The sequence below is a fragment of the Balaenoptera acutorostrata genome, chromosome 7 (assembly GCF_949987535.1).
Source record: "Balaenoptera acutorostrata chromosome 7, mBalAcu1.1, whole genome shotgun sequence".
Classification (NCBI taxonomy): domain Eukaryota; kingdom Metazoa; phylum Chordata; class Mammalia; order Artiodactyla; family Balaenopteridae; genus Balaenoptera; species Balaenoptera acutorostrata.
The window spans coordinates 74,560,195-74,587,804 of record NC_080070.1 but is presented as its reverse complement, the minus strand read 5'-3'; the positions used below and the strand labels follow the sequence as shown (position 1 = coordinate 74,587,804).

At 35.8% G+C, this 27,610-nt stretch overlaps 1 protein-coding gene across 1 annotated transcript in view; it reads left to right on the top strand.

Moving 5' to 3' along the window:
* Positions 1-27,610, top strand: part of TMEM196 (transmembrane protein 196) — a 332,570-nt gene that overhangs the window by 208,722 nt on the left and 96,238 nt on the right. The window contains exon 3 of the mRNA XM_057549496.1: positions 10,129-10,213. Coding sequence (XP_057405479.1) covers positions 10,190-10,213 — 24 coding nt within the window. The 5' untranslated portion in view covers positions 10,129-10,189. The remainder of the gene's footprint in view (positions 1-10,128; positions 10,214-27,610) is intronic.

Here is a 27,610-nt window from a genome sequence, read left to right as displayed (position 1 = left end):
TGTGCTATACAGTAAATCCCTGTTGCCTATCCATTTTATGTATAGTAGTTTGTATCTGTTAATTCCATATGCCTAATTTATCCCTCCCTCCTTCCCTTTCCCCTTTGGTAGCCCTAAGTTTGCTTTCTATGTTTGTGAATCTGTTTCTGTTTGGTATGTAGATTCATTTGTATTATTTTTTAGATTTCTGTATTATAAGTGATGCCATATAATATTTGTCTTTCTCTGTCTCACTTCACTTAGTATGACATTCTCTAGGTCCATCCACGTTGCTGCAAATGGCAATATTTCACTTTTCTTTATGGCTGAGTAATATTCCATTGTATTCAATATATAGATATGCTACATCTTCTTAAGCCAATCTTCTGTTGATGGGCACTTGGGTTGTTTCCAGTCTTGGCTATTGTAAATAGTGTTGCTATGAACATTGGGGTGCATGTATCTTTTCAAATTAGAGTTTTCATCCTTTCCAGATATACGTCCAGGAGTGGGATTGCTGGATCATATGGTACCTCTATTTTTAGCTTTTTTAAGGAACCTCCATACTGTTCTCCAAAGTGGCTGCACCAGTTTACATTCCCACCAACAGTGTACGAGGGTTCCCTTTTCTCCACACTGTCTCCAACATTTACTATTTGTAGACTTTTGATGATAGCCATTCTGACCACTGTGAGGTGATACCTCATTGTACTTTTGATTTGCATTTCTCTAATAATTAGCGATGTTGAGCATCTTTTCATGGGCTGCTTGGCCATTTGTATGTCTTCTTTGGAGAAATGTCTATTAGGTCTTCTGCTCATTTTTTGATTGGGTTTTTTTGTTTGTTTTTTTGTTTTGATATTGAGTTGTATGAGCTGTTTGTATATTTTGGATATTAACCCCTTGTTGGTTGCATCATTTGCAAATATTTTCTCCCATTCAGTAGGTTGTCTTTTCGTTTTGTTGATGGTTTTCTTTGTTGTGCAAAAACATTTATGTTGGGTTAGGTCCCATTTGTTTATTTTTGCTTTTATTTCTTTTGCCTTGGGAGAGTGATCTAAGAAAATATTCATGCAATTTATGTACAGGAATGTTTTGCCTTTGTTTTCTTCTAGGTATCATGTCTTATATTTAGGTCTTTAAACCATTTTGAGTTTATTTTTGTATATGGTATGAGGGAGTGTTCTAATTACATTGCTTTACATGTAGCTGTCCAGCTTTTCACACCACTTGCTGAAGAGACTGTCTTTTCTCCATTGTATATTCTTGCCTCATTTGTTGTAGATTAATTGGCCATAGGTGTGCGGATTTATTTCTGGGCTCTCTATCCTGTTCCATTGATCTATATGTCTGTTTTTTGTGCCTATACCACACTGTTTTGATGACTGTAGCTTTGTAGTATTGTCTGAAGTCTGGAAGGGTTATGCCTCAAGCTTTGTTCTTTTTTTATTGCTTTGGGATTTCTGGTCTTTTGTGGTTCCATACAAATTTTAGGATTATTTGTTCTAGTTCTGTGAAAAATGCATGACAGCAATTTTAAGATGCCATAAACTGTTTCACAGATAGATTTCAGAGATGCTAAAAAGGAGGGAGGGACAGTGTATCCTAGAATCAATGAAACAAGATAATGGAACTTTATATTTTCAAGTAGACTACATCTGAATAAAAGATTTATATGTGAAATAGAGTATTTATATAATCTCTGACAAGGAGAAATAATTAATTTTTGATGCCCCTACAATAATTTCCAGAAACAAGTATAAAAATTCTTAGTCATAAACAAAGCACCCATAAAATTTTGTTCTTAGTCATGACAACTATCAAACAGGGTTCTCCTGATATTGTAGGATATCATGAAGCAAAGGTAATGGAAGGATCACAAACTTTGGGATCACAAATAGCCAGCATAAAATATTGCTCTATGCATGACAACGAAAATATTAATTAACCTCTCTGACATTCACCATCTTCATTTTTTTAAAAATTTATTTATTTATTTTTGGCTGTGTTGGGTCTTCGTTTCTGTGTGAGGGCTTTCTCTAGTTGTGGCAAGCGGGGGCCACTCTTCATCGCGGTGCACGGGCCTCTCACTGTCGCAGCCTCTCCCGTTGCGGAGCACAGGCTCCAGACGCGCAGGCTCAGTAGTTGTGGCTCACGGGCTTAGTTGCTCCGTGGTATGTGGGATCTTCCCAGACCAGGGCTCGAACCCCTGCCCCCTGCATTGGCAGGCAGATTCTTAACCACTGTGCCACCAGGGAAGCCCCCACCATCTTCATTTTTAAAATAAGTGTGATAACACCTATTTTTGCGAGTATTAGGGATCGTGTGAGGCCTCTTGCACTGCGCCTGGTACATGGCAGGCACTTAATATATTTCTAATGCTAATATTAGGAGAAATAGGAATACTTTGCCAGTGAGTAGAAAAAGTTATGCAGGCTGGTTTGATTTTTAAGATTGTAGTAAATTGCAGCTTTACTTTTCTAAGTTTACCCACTATACTTCCTCAAATTTATTTTAATTCTATTCCAAAAGGAGCACCCTATTCAAAGGAGAGGCAGAGACTTCAACCCTGCTTAGCAGAGTCTAGTTTTGGCTGTTACCTCCAAGCACACAAAGCTGTGCAGAAGCCTGAGTGCAGTGCCTTTGGATCATGCCCATAGTGCATATGGGAAGCACATAGGATAAAACAGGCCTGTGGCATAAGTATCACAGTTTACAATGAAGAGATTCAGAAAAGCTTTTTTCCCAACTTCCCAAACAGGTACAGCTGGCCCTTCATATTCACAGGTTATGCATCCATGGATTCAACCAACCATGGAAGGAAAATAATAAAAAAAAAAATTCCAGAAAGTTCCAAAAAGCAAAATTTGAATGTGCTGGCAACTATTTACATAGCATTTTCATTGCATTATGTTTTGCAAGTAATCTAGAGATGATTTAAAATATACAGGAAGACGTATGTAGATTATATACAAATACTACCCATTTTATATAAGGGACTTGAGTACTCTCAGATTTCAGTATCTGAGGGGGGTCCTGGAACCAATCCCTCACAGATACCAAAGGATGGCTATACTATATTTTGACATTCTTGTTTGGTCAAATTTTACATGCATTTTATAAATTATTTTTTTCAACACCTTAAACTTATACAGTGCTGTATATCAATTCTATCTCAATAAAACTGGAAGAAAAAATGTATGAAAAGTCAGGCTTTGGCAATTAATTTTTCTCTCTTTAATTCCCTCCTTTTGCTTATTTCTCACAACATTACCCTGGAGTAGTTTGGAGTCTGTCGTAGATTGGATTGAAAGATAGCCATGCAATTCCTTACAACTCCATTAGAGAATGAACAATTACAATATTAAGGGTGAAGACTTTTCTGGCACAGGATCTCACAAATTGGTGTCTGAGATAATCTATTACCTCACACATAAATGCCTGAGGTAGAGTTGGTTTGTTGGACAACAAACCTATTTTCTCTTCTTCCTAAGCACACAGCTAGGTAATATCTTCTCATCCTGCTCCCAGGAAGACAGGGCCATAAGTCAGAACTGTAATCAGTCGAATGAGAATTGAGGTGATGGGTGCCTCTCTAAGCCATAAAATCTCCCTCACAGTCACCCTTGCTCTTTCCCTGTCCACTGGCTCACAGAAGATGATCAGGTTGAGTGTGGAAACCACATGATGAAGATGGTAGAGCCCAAGATGGAAGGATCCTGGGTCTCTGAATTATCACTTAGAGGAAAGTTGCTCTGAGACCAGGAATATCTCAGAACTTGTGTGAGTGAGCTGTAAACTTCTATTTTGAGACACTATACATTTTTTTGTATGTTTGCGCAGGGTTAAAAGTGATATTTGTTGTGTCATTTTGGTAAATTGTCTACCTATAATTAAATATTTTACCTACTTGAATGCACTGGTAAGAGACATTATTTTACTTCAAGTGTCATTTTGCAGCTAAAAAGATAGATGAAAAATCATAAACGGTGTGCTAGAGGCATTGTTTAATACCGCTATATATGTAATAAAGTTCTAGGTTGTGGGACTTAGAGCATGCATCTCAAACCAAATCTGTGCATTTGAATAAATGAAGGATTTTGTTAAAATCACATTCTGATTTGGTAGGTCTGGGGTAAAGCCTGAGATTCTGCATTTCTAATAAGTTCTCAGGTGTCCCGCATGCTGCTTGTCTGCAAACCACACCATATATAAGGAGCAAGGCTGTAACTAGAACATTCTCTTTCCCTCACTGGATATGAAACCTCTAGTCTTCTCTACATGTTTAACTCTTCTGGTCAAGTCTTTTGTTATGGACTGAATTGTGTCGCTCCCCCCACCCCGCCCCCAGTCCCCCCAAAGAGTTGTTGCTGACCTAACTACCAGTACCTGTGAGTGCGACCGTATATGGAAATAGGGTCTTTGCAGATGTAATCACGTTACGATGAGGTTATTAGGGTGCACCGTAATCCACACGACTGGTGCCCTAATAAGAAGAGGGAAATTTGGACACAAAATCTCGCAGTGAGAACATCATGTGAAGACTGATGGGGAGATTGGAGTAATGCATCTACAAACCAGAGAATGCCAAGGATTTCTGGCTGTCCCCAGAAGCTGAGAGGCGTGGGACAAATTCTCAGAGTTCTCAGATGGAACCAACCCTGCTGACACCTTGGTTTTGGACTTCTGGCTTTCAGAGCTGTGTGACAAATTTTTGTAGTTTTAAGCCATTTAATTCTGAAATACTTTGTTACAAAAGACCTAGGAAACTAATACACTTTTGTATGCTGTAATGTCAAATTGCTGTGATATTTAGCATAATACTTATCAATGAGAGGATGAAAGGAGATGGATGAATATCTGTTTTTCCTTATCTTTATAAATAGTAAAGGAATTTAAAATGATTCATATCTTTTCATTACCCACACCAAAAGTTTTTTGGGTTTTTTTTTTGTCAGTGAATCATTGATTACACAGAATGTCAGGAATGTTTAACTGCTTTGTGAAAGTTAAGCATGAGAAGTCTTTGTGGGTTTTGTTTTGTTTTTTTTCCTGACATGCAGTTTACTTAGTGCATTTTCTACCGGACTACCTCCTCTGCATGGAAAATAGCAAAATGACCTAAAACTGCCCTGGGGGCTACAGAACTGTTAGGCTTCTGAGAAACTGAGCCCTCAAACTAATTTTTCTCAGATTCCCGAGTGATAAAAATGTTAAGTATATTTTCCCCTTTTTTGGTAATGAGTCAAATGGATGTCAGTTCATTAACACTCTCTATTCCTCTTGTCTTCCTGCTGTTTCCTGGAGCTTTTCACACAGATATAGCTAGGCAAAGGAGGGTGGGATCGTTTTTCCTCTGTCAGCTGTATGAAGGGAAATTACTGTCTACTCCCCTATAGAAAGGAGGACATTTGGTGGAATTAAATAAGGAATCCAAGGCAAGATAGCGTTAAGAATATTTTCCCTTTATTATCCAAATAACCATCCTGAAGGAAAGATGATAACACATTTTCATAATTTAAATACAGGTGAGTAATTGCAACAGTGAAAGTGATATTTGTTGTTCTTATTGTTTTGGGAAAGTGCCTATCATTAAATACTTTATCTAATTATACATATAAGCACTGGTAAGAGACATCATTTTATTTCAAGTGGCACTTTTGCAGCTTGAAAAATAAAAGAGAAAAAAATGATAAACACTGTGCCTGTGAGGATAGATTATGCCAAGGCAGACCAAGGAACTATGTTAAACTTAAATCTGTGGATGCTGGGTTCTGTTGCCCTTTGGTGAATATATTTAACTCAAAGTATTGTCCCCTGGATTTTCCGATAATGAAGAATCATGGCATAAAGCATGGCACAGTGTTCTGCTCCTGAATTGACTTAGCTTGTGTGTGGACGCTGTACAGCACCCTTTCAGGATGGAGGCACTCATTCCCTCAGGTGCTGGAAATTTTCATCCCTCAGGGCCATCAAGGCCCAAGATTTCTTTCTCAAGGTGAGACAACTCTGGAGCACCTCCACAGCTCCCTGTGGGATCGTCCAAGACCTTGGCTGTAATTGTATCACAGTTCACCACGTATCCTATGATCTTCACTCACTCACTGGTGTTGATCCTAGGAATGCTCCCAGCAAAAATCTCAGAATCTCAGTCTGTTTTTCAGGTAACCAAGTTTCAAGAGCTTATCAATTAAAGCAATGTGAGATAAATAGTCAAGGCTACTGAACGGTGATAGTGAATACTGGTACTGGTAGTGATATTGAATATGGATAGTGAAGGACTCTGATACTTGATCTAGTAGATATGTTAGATAAAATAATGATCTCCCAAAAGATATCCATGCTCTAATCCCTGGAACCTGTAAATATGTTACCTTACATGTCAAAAGGGACTTTGGAGATGTGATTATCATTAGGATCTCCAGATGGGTAAATTATACTGGATTATCCAGAGGGGCCCAGTGTAATCTCAAGGGGCTTTAGAAGTGGAGAAAGGAGACAGAAGAAATCAGAGAAAGATATGTGACAATGGAAACAAGGTCAGAATGATAAATATGAGAAGGTCTCAAACCACTGCTGCTGGCCTTTAAGATGGAGAAAGGGGATCACAAACCAAGGAATGCAGGGCAGCCTCTAGAAACTGGAGAGTCAGAGCCTACAGCCTCCACAAAGAAATGGAGCTGACACTTTGATTTTAGGACTTCTAACCCAAAGAACTGTAAGGTAATAAATTTATGTTGTTTTAAGCCACCAAGTTTGTGGTCTTTTGTTAGAGCAGCAATAGAAAAGTGATATAGTATATTTCTTATGCATGTTCAATTATGTAAACTGTAAAATCAGTGTCATCATTTCATGATCACTGACATTGGATAAAATGGCCTGCCTGGGGTACTGAACTTGCTCTGAGTCCGTTCTTCACTGCCTGCCCCGTTCTGGTGATCACATTTTATTCTCAACCCTATATGCTTACAGTGTGATTTACAGCCAGCTGGACCATACCTGGCTGTGTCTTGACCAAACACCACAGGTTCAAAAATGCTGTTCGGATGACAGTGTCATAGGAGAGTCTTTGTAGTTCTTTGGACCTAGGTCCAAATCCCAGCACCATAATTTACTAGCTGTGTGGCCCTAGTCAATTGCCCAACTTCTCTGAGGCACCTTTCCTCATTTACCAAGTTGGGGTAATATATAACTTACAGAGTTGTTATAAGTATTAAATTACATCATGTTCTAACACATTGTCTGGCATAGAACAGGCACTTAATAAACATTAGTTATTTATGTTATTATAATATGGTTCAATGATTCATTCATTCAAGAAATATTGTATGAGCCCTTACTATGTGCTAAGAATTGTTTTCCCAAGTTGCTTAATGACCACGTAGAGATAGAACTGAAATTGGTCTTCAGGATTTGAGAATCGTAGGTCACAGGTACAATACCCATTACTGTATCCACAATTAACTGATTTAATGTTTAATTAATTAATTAATTAACAAGTGGCTTTGATCATTTTTATTCAGTGTGGACGGACTTCATGTTATCCAGTGGAGGCCGTATGAAAATACCTTGCATCAGCCCAAAACATGTAAACCACACACAGAGTATCTAAAGAAAACAGCATTTTCCCTACAGTTCTTGAAAAAATGTGATTGTAGTAGACTTCATTGAAAATGGAGGAGAAAACTTCAGAGCATTTGAGGTTATGACCAAATACCTATTTTTACCCTTAGGTTATTTGACTAGAACAGCATATATACATTCAGTATTTCATTAAAAAGCACATTCCTGCTCAGAGACATGACAGATATATTTGCAGTGAAAGAATTTTATTTATTTTCCTATTACAAGCTCTGCCAGAACCACATGGAAAAAGACCAAAGGATTTATTACCTTTAAAATCCATTCATCTAGTTTTGAAAGACTTTCTCTAAATACCGGTTGAAATGATTGTATTACTTTCAGTTCTTACTGAAGTGTTTATAAAGTCATCAAAGAAACAATTATCAAAATATAAGACAAAGAGGAGTATAACTATATAGGCTCAATAAATCAAATGCAACGAAATGCCTTTTATTAATCAAAATTGTTAAAAAATAAAAGGAAAATTGTAGGAACTATTTTGTGAAACCTAAAGAGTCATTATAGGGGTGAATTTAAGTTTAGTGTTTGATTATAAGTAAACCTTTAAACATCCATTTATTTCATTTACAAAGAAAGGGCCCAGTGAAATAAAACACACAAGAGGAAAGAAATAGTAGGAAATGTTTTCCTTAGTGGGCTTGTATTATGATGGTTAAAATCTCTATTCTCAGTGGAGAATAGTGCCATTAATAGATTTGAACATGGCGAACATAATTCTTTAGGTATTTCAGCAGATTCCAAAACCAGTTCCACAATCTTATACCATTAAGGCTAATGTGAAATTATTAACAAAATTACAAAGAGAACTGAAGGAGCCTTCAAAATATGCTAGTAGAAACTTCTCATTTTATAGAAAAGGGAATTGAAGCCTGAAGAGATATACTACAATCCAATTAATGAGTCACCCAAAATTAGAAGATCCAATATTTAGTTGTGGAACCTTGTTTTTGACTGCCAGTGTGTTGTCCAATTTTATCACCACCTCACTTAACAGACTGTTCAAAATGCTTTTTGACTATTTTCCAAGATCCAGTCCACAGTCAAGTGAGATTTGCTTCTAAAGTTTCCTAGGTATGTGCCCCAAGGTTTTGAAAGTAATTCTAAATAAAAGTAACAAATTGTTTCCAAGGGAAGTTAGTATTGTCTAGAGCAGCACAATCCAATAAAAATATTTTCTAATACATTGAAAAAGTAAAAAGTAACAGATGAATAAATTTTAGTAATACATTTTATTATTTAACTCAACATATCAAACAATTATTTCAACATGTAATAAATGTTTTAAAAATTAAGTAGATATTTTATATTCTTGTTTTATACTCAGTCTTCAAAATCAGTGTGGATTTTACATTTACCGCACATATCAATTTAGACTAGACATATTTCAAGTGCTCAGTTGCTAATCATGGCATGTGGCTACCATATTGGACAATATGTATCTAGAGTGACAACCATTATTCAAATCATTCATTAAAATTAAATTACTTTAGTCTAATTATAAGCATGAATAACTGTTGAATAAATAATGGAACTGGCAATTTTGGATTCCCTAAATATTAGAAATTATATTTATATTCTGGACTTCATATTACATGTATATTGAATTTCTCGTCTTTTCTCTTTTTTTCCTTTTGTTTCTCTCTTTCTTCTTTTCTGCTGTGTTCTGGGAGAATTCCTCTAACTGCCCTTCTGATTCATGGCCTTAATTTTCCATAGTATCTTATCAGTTCTTCAAGGTCTCCATTGTACATTTAAATTTGATAATTTGGTTTTTTGACAGGCTCTATTTCTTGATCTTGGATGATTCTCTTTGATAGATTTAATTTACCCTTCGATCTCCCTGATATTATAAAGTGTTTATTATTAATTTTCTCCCTTCTTTGGATTTATTTCATTTGATTACTCAGAATACATTTCTCCTCTTTTATACTGTGTAATCTTTGTATAATAAATATTATATTGGTCATTTATTTCAAAGTTCTGTGGCAAAACAGTGGAGTACATGTGTGGAGGCCCAGGTAGTTAGGGTTTGAAGCAACTAAGCACACGGCTTCACCAGCAAGGGGTTTCAAATGTCATTATTTAAATGTACCCCAGAGGGAACATCACAATAAAGATTGTTGGAAATTAGTTTGCTGAATTTTAGTGACACTCAAGATATGCAGGTCATCGGAATGGCAACACATCTCTGGCATGAACAACATGTAAATATCCTGTTTTTTCAAATAGGATACTATCCAGTATCCCAGGTGCTGAACATCCTTGGAGTAAAACATGATACTAGACACATGGTGCAAGGTCTCTGTTACAAAGAGGACTGTGTAGTCAAACTCAACTAAAACTAGGTTGATTCTGCTGTCACATGTGTTTGCATTCTTGTCAGTGTGCCTGAGGACAGAAGATACATCCCCACATTTGCAAGAACTTGTATGATGTTTTGTATCTTCCTGTTAATAAATGTGGTTCATTGGCATATTTGGTCTAAACTTACTTTTATTTTAACAGACCACCTGATAACCAGATGCCGTGCAGTATACACTCAACTCTAATCTCCAAAGGCCATTGAATGTTGAATAGCCAGCTGGATCAGGTCAGTTTAAAATGATTGGTTTGGTCTTTTTTTCCCGTTGCTTTCTTAATCCTCATGAAGAAAAGTCTGAAATTTTGTCATTGTCATGTAAGTACCTGTTAGATGTTATGTGGGTTTTTGTTAAAGAATAATTCTTATCAAAAGGGAAAGAGGAAAATTTCTCCTTTCTCTAGTTTTATTTGGTAGTTTGTATTACTTGTGTGGTGTGGAGAGGGAGTATATAGTTAGGACAGCTAAGAAGCAGCAAGCTAAGAAGCCAATCACCATCTCTGATTGGCTTGCCTGACTATGCAGGTCGTATACCTGAGGCAGACAGGTATTCTTCTTCCAGGACTGGGGCAATCCCCACAATCTTACGTGTCAAGATTGTCTGTGTCCCCCGCATCCTGCAAAAGTTGCTCACAGTTTCTGCCCCTCACTGTTTTCTCCTACCTGTGCACGTAGCAATGACTGCTTGGTGTTCCACGATATTATGATCCAGATACAGACAAGTAAACTCTAAGGGTTTTTCTTGATCACATGGTAATTTTCATTCCATGAGGGAAAGGCAAGAAAAGATTTTTAAAGCCTTGATATTACAAAATACTTTCCAGCATCATTTCAATGTTGGCTCTTTCTATCACACTACAGTCCAACGAGATTCCATTAAATAAGGTCAAAGGTGTATAACTTTCCTTTTATCTGGTCCTTCTGTAGTCTCCATCCTTGGCGTACAAGCACAGCATTATATTTGAGATGACCTAGGATTATATTGATTCTACAGATCCCAGGGGATGGGTTCCTTCAGAAAGCCATAAATAAAACATCTATAACTCCACTCCTGTTACCTTCTGAGGCATAACTGAGATAGCAGAAATAATCTAAAATGTTTATTAGTTTCCAATAAGGGAAAGTCATTAAACAAATGTAGGGCCATTCAGAGCAAATATTCATCTTAAAAACACGAGGGCAAATTAGATCAGTTCTTTGCAAAAAAAAAAAAAAACCACACACACAAAGGATTTATATTTTGTACTTGCATTTACATGTTTGCTAATTCATTCCAGTTATGTTTTAATTGTAAGCATCTTTATAATCAATACTTTATCTTCATCATTTCAGGCCTGCAAAGTTTTAATTGTTAGTCTTCTACACTTTCAAATGTGATTGTTATCCTTTTATTTCACATTTATATGATAAATATAAAGGAATTTAGGAAGGAGGAAAGTTCAATGTCAAATGGAATTAAAATCCTAACTTGAAAAACATGCTAGAGAGCACTCACAATTCTTGACTTTTTCATCAACTCCAATTTCAAATATTTGTTGTACGATGACTTTACTTTTTCCTTTCTCTGCCCTGGAAGAAAATCCGGCAATATTTTAATATTATGAAGCTCTTATATTCGCTCTTTTGGTTGATTCTCAGAAAATGCCTACACAGTCTCACTGTATGCCCAATGCACAGAATTTTTTAAAGGCGTTGTTTTTCTTCAGGCATGTACTTAATAATATGAAAACTGCTTGATTACTAAAAGACTCAACTCAAAGGAAACTTGATTTCATCTTCTCACATCTATGGTTTCATTTGTAAAAGGCTGAAAATGTGTACTCCCTATATGCATGAAAAATAGCCCAACACATAATCTTTTATTTACTCCACACAGCGTTTCCTATTTTGAATCTGTGGATTCTAATAGGATCAAATTGTTTTCCCTTGTGATGATCTTGTAATGAGGGTGCTGCATAATTAGAGGAGTAATTGATTCAAAAGAACTGGGAGTTGGGGAAAATAAGTAAAAAAATTCCTGGAACTATTTACCCTAAATGACTCCAAAAATGATACTTTACATTCTAAATGAAGATAAAACCAAAACACAATGCTGTTTTTTGCTCAAAATATTTTAAAGCATTGTATTTGAGGCCCAGTGAACGAAGAGCTGTTGGAAAGCTATTTGTGAGCATTGCAGCAACAGAAGCAGAAGCATGTAGTTCAGGTAGAATGAACATGAATGTCAAAAAGGCTTCTGTCAGAAGGAAAATTCTGAACCCTGATAGTTCTCACTTCCAATTATAGTAGCAGATACAGTATCAAGAAAAGACTGCAATGAAATTCAAGTGCTGTACTCAGCTGATGGCTATTCTTGTGTTGCTTTCTCTTTTAGCAAATTAGTCCTTCCAGGACCTATCTATTGTGTAAAGGTCTTGCATTTATGTATATTGATTTTCCCTCTTCCACAGTATAATATGTTATTATATGTGATCAGCTAATTTCTCCTTGAGTCTTTTTTGTATGACAGGTAGGATTTCGGACATTCAAAATCAAATGTCTAGCTGTTACATTTCCGGTAGCTTCAGAACAAGCTTGAAATATCAGAAATATTGGTAAAACTATCTGAAGGTTGAGGAATCTCCATAGAGACAAAAATAATGCAGAAATAGATCAACAAATATCATTAATACTCCACCCTAGTAAACAAAAGGAAAAGTCATTAAGATAAAACTCAACAGATGAATAGACATTTTCCCTTCAATCTAAGTATGTAATTATTCTAGAACTGTAGGTATATAAACTATATGCTGTTATTTTGTTTGCAGTTACATATGCCAATGTACTCAAACTCAGTGACCAAGGAACTTTACTGAAATGGATTTTAGCTTCAATTTTAAGTCAAAGGGACAAATGTAAAAGAAACAAATTAATACAATAATTTTTTTTTTAAATACGGGCATTTATAGGTGCAATGAAAGTTTACCTGTGCCCTTTATGAGTTACATGAGAGTAACTACATAAAACTATAGCATAATGACACTAAGTCCTCAATTAGTTAATAAAAGTTAATTATGTTTAATATTTAATTTTTGTTACTATGACAAGAAAGCAATAAAATAGCTGATAGATCATTTTAATCACAAGGTTTGAAACCAAAGGGTAGTATGGAATTAATCAACAAAATTAAACTAAGCACTCTACTCACCTGAAGTTTAAAATGGTGCTGGACTTTGAGACCTATTTTATTATCATTTAGGATTATTTTTGTTAAATTACATGAAGATAACTATGTATTTGAGAATATGAAAATTTTTTCAACCGAAATTATGTAAAGGATAAACACATGAGCTCATAGCTGATGAGTATAATGAAATATTTTTCCCTTGACCTTTTCTATTTTATCTAGTTTGATCATCTATTTGAGGAAAAGCTCTTGAAAAGCTATTTAATAAGTAATAAAGTATCCCTTTCCAAAAGGCATAGTCCTAAGGATTTAGAAATGTAGTCCTGAGGATTAGAAAGAATTTACTTAGGAGGGAAATTATATAGCGATTAAAGAACACTACTGCTACAAATTATATCAGGGATTTTACAGAGGGAATCTATTTAACTCCTTGAATACTGCAGCATTAAAGCTTAGGGTATGATGTTACCAAAGTGATTATATTATTAAAAAGATTGGTAAAACCCAGTTACCAGTATGCGAGAATGACACTGTTGTTTTAAAGGATAGCCAGGTTGTTCAATATTATTAAAGTCAATAATAGAGTAGAAAGTAAGCAAAGGAATTCATTTATCTTGTACAGCTGGAAAAATATCTTTATATTTTGAATTACAGAACTTACACACACACCTACACACACATATTCTTTTAATTAACTCATTCACAGAGACTAATTAATATGTCAGAAAATTAGCACTAGTTATAGTGTCAATAACTCAGCTCTATTGAATTTTAATCCAAGCATAGAGAGGAATCATTTCCAGGGAAAAAATAATACTTTTTTTTTTTTAATTTATTTTTGGCTGTGTTGGGTCTTCGTTTCTATGCGAGGGCTTTCTCTAGTTGCGGCGAGCGGGGGCCACTTTTCATCGCGGTGCGCGGGCCTCTCACTATCGCGGCCTCTCTTGTTGCGGAGCATGGGCTCCAGACACGCAGGCTCAGTCGTTGTGGCTCACGGACCCAGTTGCTCCGCGGCATGTGGGATCTTCCCAGACCAGGGCTCGAACCCGTGTCCCCTGCATTGGCGGGCAGACTCTCAACCACTGCGTCACCAGGGAAGCCCCAAATAATACTTTTAAATTAAAATTCCTTGCATTTTCAATATTTAATAAGCCAGTAAGATGGAATTTGGATTCTTCAGTAATTCAGCTTATTCAGATAAATCCAAACGTCTTTAAAAGACTAAATGATTTCAATCTAGGAACCAGCCTAAACAAGTTTTGACCTTTGATATCTGAAAGTTGTTATATCAGCCTTGCTTATAAAAAATAAGAAAGTACATGAAAATTAGGACATTATAAAGAGAATAAAACTGTATTTAGTCTATTGAAGCAGCTTATCAAAAAATTAACATGAAAAGCATTTTTGTTATAAAATTTTTAAATAATACAAAGCTTCATGTTTCATAAGGAGCACACTCAACCAAACCTGTTTATAACTTCATATCTTATAGTTTCCACTGGAAAATCATCTCTATAACTATAGGCTTGGTCTTTCATAATATATAACTATAAATATACAATATATATTCATCTATCTCCAATATGCAACTTGGAAAACAAGAGTGCTTTGACTCTTTGAAATAGAGGGATATTAAATTAAAAAATCAGGAATTCCCACACCTGCCAGAGATGTAACTCTTCTTTGTTGTTACATGTCATAGATTTGGAAAAGTTTCTAACAAGAGTGTGGATGTCAAGGGAATAGGCTACTAATTTCATTTCCATACTGATTGATAAAAGGTTATGAGTTGAGTCACATTTGTCAAGTAACATAGATCCTTTTTTGATTTTCCTTTTCTTCAGTGCCTGGAGCTTGGTAATAGGTGCTTTAAAAACATTTATTTAAATTTTAAAAAAAGCTAGAAAGACTATTTCTCATTAATCTGGAGGAATAACACAACCTAAAAAAAAACAAAAACAAAAACAAAAGAGGAAGAGGCATCCTGTTTCACCCAAGGTCGTGGTGATGATACCTTTGTAAGAACAGAAGACATTACTGACCTCAGCCTGGTTTGTATTTGAGAATATTCTATATATTCCTTATGTTCAAATTCAATAAAAACCACCCCTCTAGGGAGGTATAGAAATGTACTGAAATGTGGTTATTATACCCGGCTTCATTATTGCAATTCATGCCTGTCTTCAGATTTAGTACTATTAAGGAGATCAGGAATACTGGGCTTATCTTTTGTATTTTCATACTATGAGATGACTCTCAAGTCAATATAGCTAACTGTACTTTTCCTTTTAAATCAAGAGTTGAATTCTCCATTGGACATCGGTACACCTGACCAATATCGATTGTATATTCCCTAAGACCAACAGCGTACCATGTTCAGTTTACCCAAAAGTAAATACATTAACTCCTCCTCTCCCTCACTCCATCCCACACCTAATATTCTTTCACTATATACTTTTTCTTGTTGGTTACAAGACACTTGTAAAGAAAGTAATTGTCCTTCTAATACCCATTTCTCCTTCTTGTTTGGTAGCCCAACATTAAATACATTCAGAGTGGCAAAGTGTTCAGATAAAGTACACTTCCCAGCCACCCTTGCCACTGGGTTTGACCATGTTACTAAGTTCTGGCCAAAGAAATAAATGTGGAAGTTGTTAGGTGAGTATTCTGTGAGCCTTTTAAAAGGGAGAGAAAAGGCTGTGCTGTGCTCATTTTGGCTCTTTCACTTTCTGCTCCCTACGTGGTATACGGAAATGGTACTTGAGCTGCAGCAACCACCCTGGACGATGCGAAATCTAATGAAGAAGAAACACAGATGGTGGAGCAGCAGGTTGAAGGAGCCTGAGTCTCTGTTAACACTGCATGGCTATCATCTAGGCCGAGAATGCTTCCCGCATTCTGCTCATTGCAGAGAGAAATAAACTGCTGCTTATTTTAGCCACTGTTATTTCTGGTATCTGTTACTAGCAGTAGAAAGCGATTCCTTACTAACACAGTACACAGAGCTCCCAAGAGTCCTTCTAGAATTTCTCTCTCCTCTGTAATCCACCCCAACAACCAGTTAATCACCAAGTCCTGTCACTTTAATTTCTTAAATTTATTTCAAATTTTCTGCTTTCTCTACATCTCCACTTTCATTGCTTTAGTTCATCTGTCATCTGACACCACACCATTAGTTCACTTGTCATCTGATACCACACCATTGCTATGGGCTCTAATTTACCTGCTTTCAGCCTTACTTCCCTCGGGCATAGCATCCCCACGGCTGCCAGAGCGTTCTCTGAAATGATGATCTGATCATAATCTTCTCTGCTCCCCCTCAGGTTCAGATACCTTCGTGACTAATTTCCAACCAGGTAATGTTTTATTAGAGTGCTAAAAAAATATGAATCTTGAGTATTGGCCTTGTCTCTGGTCTTATGCTCTAGAAGTACCAAAATATTGGTAGTTCCCTGAATACCCCTCCAATTCCTTGTCAGTGCTGTTTATTCTCTGGAATGCCTATTCTCAGGCTGTTGGTTATAAAACTCTTATCAATTTAAAACATGTTTAAGTTTCTCTTTGAAGATTTCATGACTCCTGACTTCTTGAACACAATCTTCACTTTGTAAAATTCATTGTACACAATTCTATTGTTTTATATCACACTATCATTATTATTTTTTTACATGCCTGTTTCATTTACAAGACTATGGGCAATCTAAGGACAGATAGAATGCAGTACTCATTTTCATACCTTGTACCTCCAGTTTCTGTCTCAGTGTCTGGGGAATAGTTGTACAGGCCACTCAGGAAGTATTTGAGGAATCTGGATTGTAGTATAGCTCCTTTCTGAGATACTATTAGTTAACAAACTCCCAAGAGATGATGGCATCATGGGTCATCCTAATGGAGGCCCAAATCATTCAGGATTATTATCAACATTAAATGACCATTGGGACTATCTTGCACTAAGCTACTGTTATGTTTGGGCTAGTCAAAGAGCATGGGTCTTGGAAAGTTAGAAGAAAAACAGGTGGTGGCATAATGATGTAAAGACTATTTTGCTACTGTAAATGATAGCAACATTAGCTCCCCTTTGCAAGTAAATAGAACAGGTTAATTATGAATTAATATTTTACTAGAATTCTTCTCTATCAAGCTTCATTAAAGAGAATTCATCACTCAGCCCGTTTTCACAGGTTTAGTTCTTCTCCATATCATTTGGTTGTGGTTATCTTATCATTCAGGCCCAGCTAATAGATAACAATCATTTCTATTTTTTTAATTCAGCAAATTTAGCTACTCTTAGTACTTAATATGTTTAAATGTCTTAGATGTTTAGAAAATACTTAAAACAAGCTTTACTGTTCTGAAATACAGTCTCCTTACCAGACACATTTTAAAAATTATTTTAAGAGGGATAAGTTAGTTTAAGTACATTAGATAAAACCTTTGGCATTCCGTCTTCAGAATTCAGTGGTTATTAGAAAAGCAATCATTTTCTGCTAATGCTTTACTTATTAGAATTGGGTATTTGATTTCCCCCATTCTAGTCTATGATAATCACTATCAGAGGGGCCCAATTTGGAGAACAACCCGTTATTTCCACAGTACTATTGGTGTCCTCTCTGTATAGTAAATCAGAAAAACAAAAACTTTAATTTGGAACCTTAACAAATAACCTTGCTGACTGATCTACTCATTGCGCTGCTCTTGCAGAAATACTGCTGTGTGAACTCTGATGTAGGTAAAGTCAAACAAAACATTATTTCTTGCACCCTCAAAGACTCCAGGCTGTCTATGTACTTTTCGTTGTAAATAAAATAGACTTTTTAAAGTCTATAGAGATGCATGTTTCACATTTGTGGTAGAATTTTTTCCTCTGTGCTTCAATATTGGCTTTAATAGCACTAAAATTACTGGTAGAGAAAAGAAAATTCTAGTCTTACTCCCCAAAGAAAATGAAATTTGAGTAAATAGGCATGAGGATTATTGGATATTTCGTGATATTTGAACCTGCTTTTTAACCGTATGCCATGGCAGTTTCCCTAGCTGAATTTTAAGTTACTTTCCTAGGGTCATAGAGCAAGTAACTATTGGAGGTAGGATTCACTTCTAGGTGAGCTGGTTCTGGAGTTTCCACATTAACCATTTTTTTCTGTAGTGTCTCCAATGGACATTATATTGATATTTAACAAAGCATGTTCAATTCAATTCAAAATGATTCAACAGAATTTATTGAGAACCTACTATGATCTAGGCCCAAGATGCCTAACTCTGTAGAGCTCAAATCTGAGTAAGGAGGTACGATGGACAATTAACCTAATAAATAAATAAATAGGTAATCTACTCTTTCAGAAGATTGTAAGCACACTATGGGGGAAAAAAAAAGATGAAAACAAAAACATAAAGAAGAGCAGGTGTAAGGGAGACTGAAATATTTGGGAATGGATTATTTCTGAATTGTTTCTTATTTGTTAACCCGTACCCTCTCTGAGTAACAACTTGATCAACCAGAGAACAGTGCTTGTATACAGTTTATATAGATATAATAAAATGAAGTCTTCCAGCCTCCACTCATTTCCAAAGTTATTTAGGTTAGCATCTTTTCTCCTACCCCTTCAGTGAGGTTATGCCATATATTGTATATATTCAGATGTTTTAAATCACAGTCTGCATTCCGTCCTGGGATCTGATTTCCTAAGTGATTTTGGTTTAAAACAAAGTTTTTCCACCAAGGTACACTTTTTCTGCTATAAAGTTCTATGAGTTTTGACAAATGCACACTGTCCTGTAGCCATCACTACAGTATCGTACAAAATACATTTTCCCCACAGCTTATGGGCAGGCTTCCTGCTGGAATCCAGAATGCAGTCAGCAGGAACCATATCCTTTTACCGCATGGGCTCTTCTTGTATCTTAAGTCTGCCGGCTTTCAGACTGGAACCTACACCGTTGGTTCTCCTAGTTTCAGGCCCTTGCACTCAGACTTGACCTAAACTTTGATTTTCTTGAGCTTGCCAACTGCAAATCTAAGGACTTCTGAGCCTTCATAATCCTTTGAACCAATTCTACCTTCTGTTATATATTCTTCTGAATATATATATATATATATATATATATATATATATACACACACACACATATATGTATACATCCTATTGATATCCTATTTTTATCTGGAAAACCCTAACTACTAATACAATAGCTTATTTCTTTTTGTATTTATATTATATTGTATGGATGTACTCATTTGTTTATCCATTCACCTATTGAAGAACATCTTGGTTGCTCCCAGCTTTTAGCAATTATGAATAAAGCTGCTATAAACACTCATGTGTAGGTTTTTGTGCAGACATAAGTTTTCAGCTCGTTTGAGTAAATACCTAGGAGCACAGTTGCTGGATTGCATGCTGAGACTTTGTTCAGCTTCCTAAGAGACTATCTTCTGAAGTGGCTATACAGTTTTGCATTCCCACCGGCAATGGATGAGCTCTCTGCCATCCTCACTTCACTTGGTATCGATTTTTTTGCATTTAACCATTCCAGTAGGTGTGTGGCGGCATCTCATTGTTGTTTTGCTTTACATTTCCTTAAAAACAAATTATTTTGAGCATTTTTTCATATAGTTATTTACCATCTGTCTATCTTCTTTGGGGAGATCTTTGTTTATATCTTTAATTGAGTTATTTCCTTATTGTTGAATTTTAAGAGTTCCTTGCATATTTGGATACAAGTCCTTTATCAGATATATGATATGCAAATATTTTGATATCATATTACACATTCAGTTCTCTGTCTTTGGTTTATCTTTTCATAACATATTTTTTTAAATGGTTAACCTCCTAGTTTCCAGGATTGTAATAGTTTGAAGCAGCCAAGAAGCAACAGCACTGAGATCTCAGTGGACTTGTTGACAATAATTTTATGGAGGTAATTTTTTCCGAGGATGAGAGCTCTGGTCCAAGGCCCAAGTGAAACAGCTGCTCAGCCCCCTGGTGGTTTGTTTAACATTTCTACAATGTTAGTATCCCACCAAGTGCATGGGGAACAGTAATTCCAGGTCAAGCTAAGTCAGGTATCACAGTAGGGGAAGGATGTTTTGATCCATCGGTCCTGGAGGAGGAGAACAGGCCCTTTTCTGCTGATTCAGAATTGTGGTCTTTTCAGGTGATAGATGATACAAAGAGAAGTCATTTCGATGTTATAATAGTGAAAATCATGATAATGAGTCAGAAATGCATCATCTTAAATACTTCAGTGGGAAAAACATAGAGGCTCAGAGTCTCACTTCAAGCCTCGAATAAATTTCAATCTTTTCCTATTCTCAAGAAACAACTGAGATAAGAATAATTTAGGGAGCCTCAAAACTAGTATGAAGAAATACATCTCCAATAAGACAGAGATCCTTCTTTACTATCTCCATTCCTTGCCTGTGTAAGGAATAAGAGCCATGACTCACCCTCACACACACTCACAGAGGCAAATCATTAGATATATAATAGTCTCAGGGTGTAGGGGTTAAGCATTACCTCTGGAGGGATGGAGCCTAGACCTCTTACCATCCTAAACAAAAGCAGTCATTCTTCCTCCTCAATCCTCTTAAAATTTTACATTTAAATTATCAGAAACAAGATGGAATGCAAAGTGTCTTTGCTCAGTATCTGTTCAGACTTATCCTCTAGAACTCACGAGGTGATAATTTCCATACCCTCACTGCCCCATCTGAGAAAATAAGAACTTTGCTGCTAAGATGTGAGGGATGTTAAGGAATCTGCAATACAGCTAGAAAATAAGTAGCTCATATTCATTTCCTATTCCCTGCTTTTTCCCTATGAAATACAAACCAAATCCATGACACTAGCCACTGCCATTATTTAGAAACAGGTTTTCTGACTTACAGCTGAAGCCTCATGGACAGCTATGACACCTTCACTTGTGGCTTACATTTCTCTTTTGCGGGGTGGGTAGAGGGAAGGCGCTCTATTTTGTTAAAACAACTAAAAAACAAAAAAAGAACTTCGTTCATTATTTAGATGCTTTCTATCATAATATATAATCTAATTCTTAAGCTCACCAAGACAAACAAAAATTAATGTATGAGGAATTATTACCTTAACTAGAAACTGCTGCAAGGAACACAGTATTATGAAGTGTGTCTAAAGAAAGTTGAAAATCAGACAATATAAACAACTTGAATGCCAGAGACTAAACTGACATCCTAAAACCCTCAGTAATGTACCCCAAAGTGCAGCTGAGCTAGCCAGATCCTGATGAGACACACATGATTCCATAGTCAGTATGCTCATGGTGTGAGTTTTCCCCAAGTGTCCAAGCCCAAGCACCCAAGTCCAAAGGAGCAAACTTGGAATCTTTGGCAAAAAGATTCCAAGGAGAATCTTGGAATCTTTTTGTCTGGGATCTGGCTGCTGTCCCATTAAGATTTCAATTTATCTTGCCCATTCTGTGAATGCCATTTACCAGCTCTTCTTAAATTAGATGTTAACAAAGTTTCCTTAGCACAGTTTCCTTGTGCTGAACAGAAAGAAGAGAATGCAAATACATGGAATTCAGAAACTGTTTTCAGACTTGCCAATCAGGTCTCCAACTCCCAGGAGAGTAGCCACCGTCTCCACACCTGGATGTCATTAAATTTCATATTGTTGTTTATGCCAAGATGGAACCTGAGCTGAATTTGGGCACTCAAGATTTAGCAAGCACCTGGGACAACATTGATGAAAAAGTAAATTTTGGAAATTTTGTTCTCTAAGTTTATACCACTATCTTTTCACATAAGGAAATAAATAAAGAACACTGCCTGTTGCCACTGCTTAAGTGACAACACTTTTAATTCAGAAAGAGGAGGTACGTTCTCCCATTGTCTTTAATAAATGAAGTCTTTAATAAAGTGAAAATTAAATAATCATCTTATGAATTTGATCACAGTAGGCATGAAAAATTCTAGCTAAACAGTACCTCCAATGAGTTGGGCAGGAACATTGTCCTTGATGGGTATTTTAAGTTTACTGACAACATTTGCCTGGAGGGGGAAAAAAGAAAAGCAGGTACATAAATTAGTGTTTACTTTTCAGTTTCCCTCCCACATTGTCTGTATGACAGTGTTTCCAATCAGGAAAAATTACTCCCTCCAGGAAAAGTATCAGAATCTTGAAGAGAAGCAAGTAATAGCTTGTTCAATAAGGTACATTCAAATTAAACTATTATAAATTTGGAAAAAAATAACTCTTGCTCTTTTAAATGCGAACACATAGTAATACTCCACAAAACATGCCCTAGGCCCTACACAAGGGAATACATCAAAATCTCCTGGGGGAAAAAAACATGATATTTTTATATTATAATAATAATATGCAGCCAAGGGCTTAAAAAGTTTTAAAATAATTTACTGCAAGGTATGACTGTTTAAATAACACTCTTTTTAAAATAGACATATCGCATTTTACATATTTTCAAGGACCTTCAAAGTTTCCAAAGGACTATGACCTAAATGTTACCATTACAATGTTGCTCAAAACAGTTGCAAATTTTCGTCTGGAAAAGTCTAATGTAACTGATACACAAGACAGGAAAATCCATCTCATTCCTTTATAGCCATATACCTATTACCCATTTTTGTATAACTTTGCAGAGCCATTGATTTGTCCCTGCCGCATTCTCTGTTTACCAAATCATCTTGTATTTAATATAGTAGTTTACTAAGAACTTGAAAAGCCTACAAAATGCAAATCCCTGTGCCCTAACCTCAGAAATTCCTATTCATCTAGGTATTTTAGATAATTCTGAGGTAGTTTATGGGGAACTTTGGTAAATATTACATTAATGGATGGAAATCTGCTTCCATTAAGGAAAGCTAGATGATCATGCCAAAGGTTCTGAAGACTTTTCCAAAAAAATTCCCAAGTGGTTTTGGGCAATGACACCATTCCAACAAGTGCATGGTCTCCCTTGTTAACAACCTTCAAAGGCGAAATTTGCCTGGATCTATGAATTGTTACAAGTTTATTTTTCTAAGAAATCCACAGTGTAGTCACTTATGTTATAGTCTGTGGTATGCTATTTCTGGCTAGCCTGCTGGTTGCCTCTTTTCTCTCTGCCAGAAAACTTCTGAACCCAGCTTGTCATCCCTACATGAACTACTGTCTTCTGTGATTTTTGCTACCTGCCCTCTGCCTGGCCTTCTTCCACAGCTCCATAGGAATGATGGATTACCTCGACCCCAGCTACCCCCCACCCCTTATTTGGAGATTCCAAGCTAGCATTAGAGTCAGACTACTATGAGCAATGACCACCATCCACTGAATAACAAGCAGGGGAGCAACTAGATGATAATCACTAAGTACACAACATCTTCCTGAGTATAACATGTTGCCTGGAGATAGAAAAAGAGGAAGTAGCTCTAATGATTTTTGTCAGTTAAGCACTTGCTTTAGATGTAGAAAAACTTTTGGCACTAAGGATCATAAAACCCTGAATGTGTAATAGCTTTCTCCAGAAGTCTCTAGGGTGGTTAACATGAAATTCTACTGGAAGTCACAGAGATAAGTTAGAGTTATGAGAGTTATGTTTTCTTCTTATTATTTCTTTTTACCAACTGAGAATGATTCCATTAACCTGGACTTCTCCTGCTTATCAATAAAGGCAAAATATCTTTGGGTTCCTTAGAATGAGAGTTAAGGATCAGGGAGAAGGAAGAAATGAAGAATGTGGTTTCTTAACTCCAAAATTTTTCAGACATCCCACTGATATTTAAGATTGAAAACAGTGTAGTGCACGCTCTAAAATATATACAGTGCTACCTTCAAACTGGAAAAAGTTTATGCTTCTTAATGTACATTTTGGGGACACGTAATTTATCATTTAATTTATTATAGCATCACTGAATTCAACAAAGTCATAATCTGAAATTGATTTTTAATTCATCGCTCTAAAGAATATTGTCAATTACCTCTAAAAATATTTGTGCATTTTGTTTACACAGAGAATAAGAGTTTATTTCTAGATGTGTTTTAGAATATCAACTTTGGTATATTAAAAAAGGTAATATCAGCTTATTCTTTTCATTAATTTAAAAATAAAGCTTTTATACTTCATAGAGTTTTACAGCTAACAACACGTTGAATTATTTCTAGCATCTTTGATGCTAATTAACATACTCCTGATAAGTTTTGATAATCATCTTTATAGTGTTATAGAGCCACCTTCAGAGCACTGACTCTTAATTAGGAATTTAAGACTCTAAAAACCACTCCCCAGGTTTAGATTAAAGTAAATTAGACACAGCATACTGTTTATTCTGCAGCATTTTAAAATAAATCACTATACAAGCAATATAACACATTCTAAGAACGTCAGCTAATTAAATATAAATTCTAGAATAACAGCTATTTGATATTTTAAAATTTAAGTGTCACCAGAGAAATCTTCAGATTATTATCAGATAATTACTGAATATTATTATTTGGATTTTGAAGTATATACGATTATTTTAGTTCAGTTATAAAGTGTTCATTCTACTTCAAGAGACAAAAATGTTTAAATGAATAAAAATGTTTATAAAATTGAAATTATAAAAATTAAAAATAAAATGATATCTCTAGTCAGAACTTAATAGTAACATAATGGTATTGATAATAAAAATAATAATGATAATTTACCATTATTATAATCACCTATGTTCTTACTGGTGGTAGATTTTAATAAATAAGATACCAAATATAACATATCTTACAGATCATATTTTATTTAGCCTCTCAATAATTAACTGATGCCCACTCCATCCTTCTTGAAGTGTATTTTAACTTGTATTACAGAATCCCATGTTGTCCTGGTTTTCCTTTCCTTGGATTTCCGGTTACTACTACTCAGTCTTCATTGTAGTCAGTGCTTCTTCTGCCAATTCATTACATATCTGTGATTCTCTGGGTTCTTTCTGTCTAGGGCCCTCTTCTCTCATTGGGTGTTTTATCCATTTCTAAGTCTTCAACTGCTATCTATGTGACTCCCAAATCAAAATTCCTACCCCAAATATAGGTCTGACTACCCATCTGTCCATCCGTCAACTTACTTGAGTGCTCTATAGCAGCTCCAACTCTACATGTCCCAAACCAGCCAACCCTGTACTCTAGTTTGCAGGGATCAAGGCACTGACATAGGCATTATATTTAATTCTTTCCTCCCCTTCACCTCACACATCGGCCATTTCCAAAACACATTGATTCTAACACCTAAACATAGGAATCCACTCCCCCTTTCCATTCTCAAAGATACTCTCCTAGTCTTAGGAAGCCAATATTTCTCCAAAGGGTTTCCATAGTATCCTGCTAAATAAGCTCCCTGCATCTAATATAATCTCTCAGAATTACACTGCATTGCTAGAAAACTCTCTAAATAGAAATCTTAACCTGTCACTCATTCTTGAGCCACTTTAACCACCTTTGCATAGGTCCTGAGGTCTAAGGACCTCCATGACCTCACCTCTGCTTGATTCTCTGGCCTTGAGCATCATCACTTCCTAGTTCATTCTTTATTTGTTTATTTAAAATTTTTTCCAGATTTATTGAGATATAATTGGCATATAACATTGTGTAAGTTTGTGTACAACATGATGATTTGATATATGTATATATTGCAAAATTATTACACAATATGGTTAGTTAACACATCTATCACCTCACATAATCATATTTTGTGTGTGTGGTGAGAATATTTAAGATCTACTCTTTTAGAAACTTTCAAGTGTATAATACACTATTGTTAACTATAGTCACCATGCTGTACACTAGATCCCCAGAACCTATTCATCTTGTGACTGGAAATTTGTGTGCTTTGATCAACATCTCCCCATTTCCTCCATCCCTAGTCCCTGGCAACCACCGTACTGTCTGTTTCTGTGAGTTTGGCTTTTTTTTTTTTTTTTTTTTTTTAAAGATTCCACACATACATGAGTGAGAATAGGCAGTATTTATCTTTCTCTGTCTGACTGATTTCTCTCAGAAAAATGCCTTCAAGGTCCATCCATGGCTTGATTGCTCATTTATTTTTAGTGATGAATAACATGTCATTGTCTGCATGTACTACAGTTTATGAATCCATTCACTCACTGGAGGACATCTTGGCTGGCTTCCAAGTTTTGGCAATTATGAATAAAGCTGCTATAAACATTCATATGCAGGCTTTTCTGTGGACCTAAGTTTTCATCTCCTTTGGGTAAATATCAAGGAGCACAATTGCTGGGTCATTTGTATGGCAAGAATATAAATAGTTTTGTAAGCAGCTGCCAAAGTGCCTTCTAAAGTGGCTGTACCATTTTGCATTCCCACCAGCAATAAATGAGACTTCCTATTGCTCCACATTGTAGCCAACGTTTGGTATGTCAGTGTTCTGGCTTTGGCCATTCTAATAGGTGTGTAGCGGAATAGTTCATTTTAAGAATCAGTTTATAGTTTATAAAACCTGCCTCTTCTCATTTGCTAATAATACATGGGTTATACATTAAATGTATAAATAGCAACAAATGTAATTCTGTCTGAAATAAGACTTGAGATGACTAAATAAGTCAAAATATGTCATGCTCTTCAACATAAAGATAATATTCATATATTAGTATGAATATTTTTATATTCCTCATAAATTTTCAGATTGAAGCATCAAATGTGAAAGTGTAATTTGATTGCATTAGAGGGATAGTGAGCCACTAGTCCCCTTGAAACACATAAGGATTGTTTTTTAAATACATCTATAACATAGTCAAACATAGGATTTTTTATCAAAAAATACTGAAATGTGCGAAGAAGAAAAAGCAATATAGGAAATATTAACACGTTTTGAAAGAAAAGTTTTTAAAGAAAACTTAGCATTTTTAAAACTGTAGGTTATTTCTCATAATACTGAGAAAGGTCTTACTCCCAATATTACAAAAGAGAAACCAAATTTCAGCCAAAGTAATCAAGGACTTGAAAATCCCTCAGTATCAGTTTAATTCAGGTGATAGTTGAAAAGTCAATATGCCTCTTTAAGATTCTATGACATAGAAATTGAATAACTCTCCAAAACGTGTCCACATTTATTACATGTCCTGAGGGAAACAGGTGACCTCAAAGTCCAAGACAGCATATACAATGAAACCTAGATAAATTATTTCTTCCACTTATTTATTTATTTACCGTATAGCATCCAGGCCCCATGTTAAACATTGTAGGAGTGCAAAAGTGAATCAGCTACAGTTCTGCCCCTCAAGGTGCTAATGTCTCACAGAAAAGCTAAAAATACTTAAATATAATCTAATAAAGTGGCAAAGGTCATCAGAGGGATAAAGGCAAAATATTAGATTAATTTAGAGCAGGAGGATTACTTCTGCTTGTAGGAAGTCTTTGTGGATCACGGCTCATAAGCAGGAAAGGAAACAACTTGAGCAAAGGAAAAGGAATAAAAGTGGGAAAGTGTGGGATGTAGATAAAAAA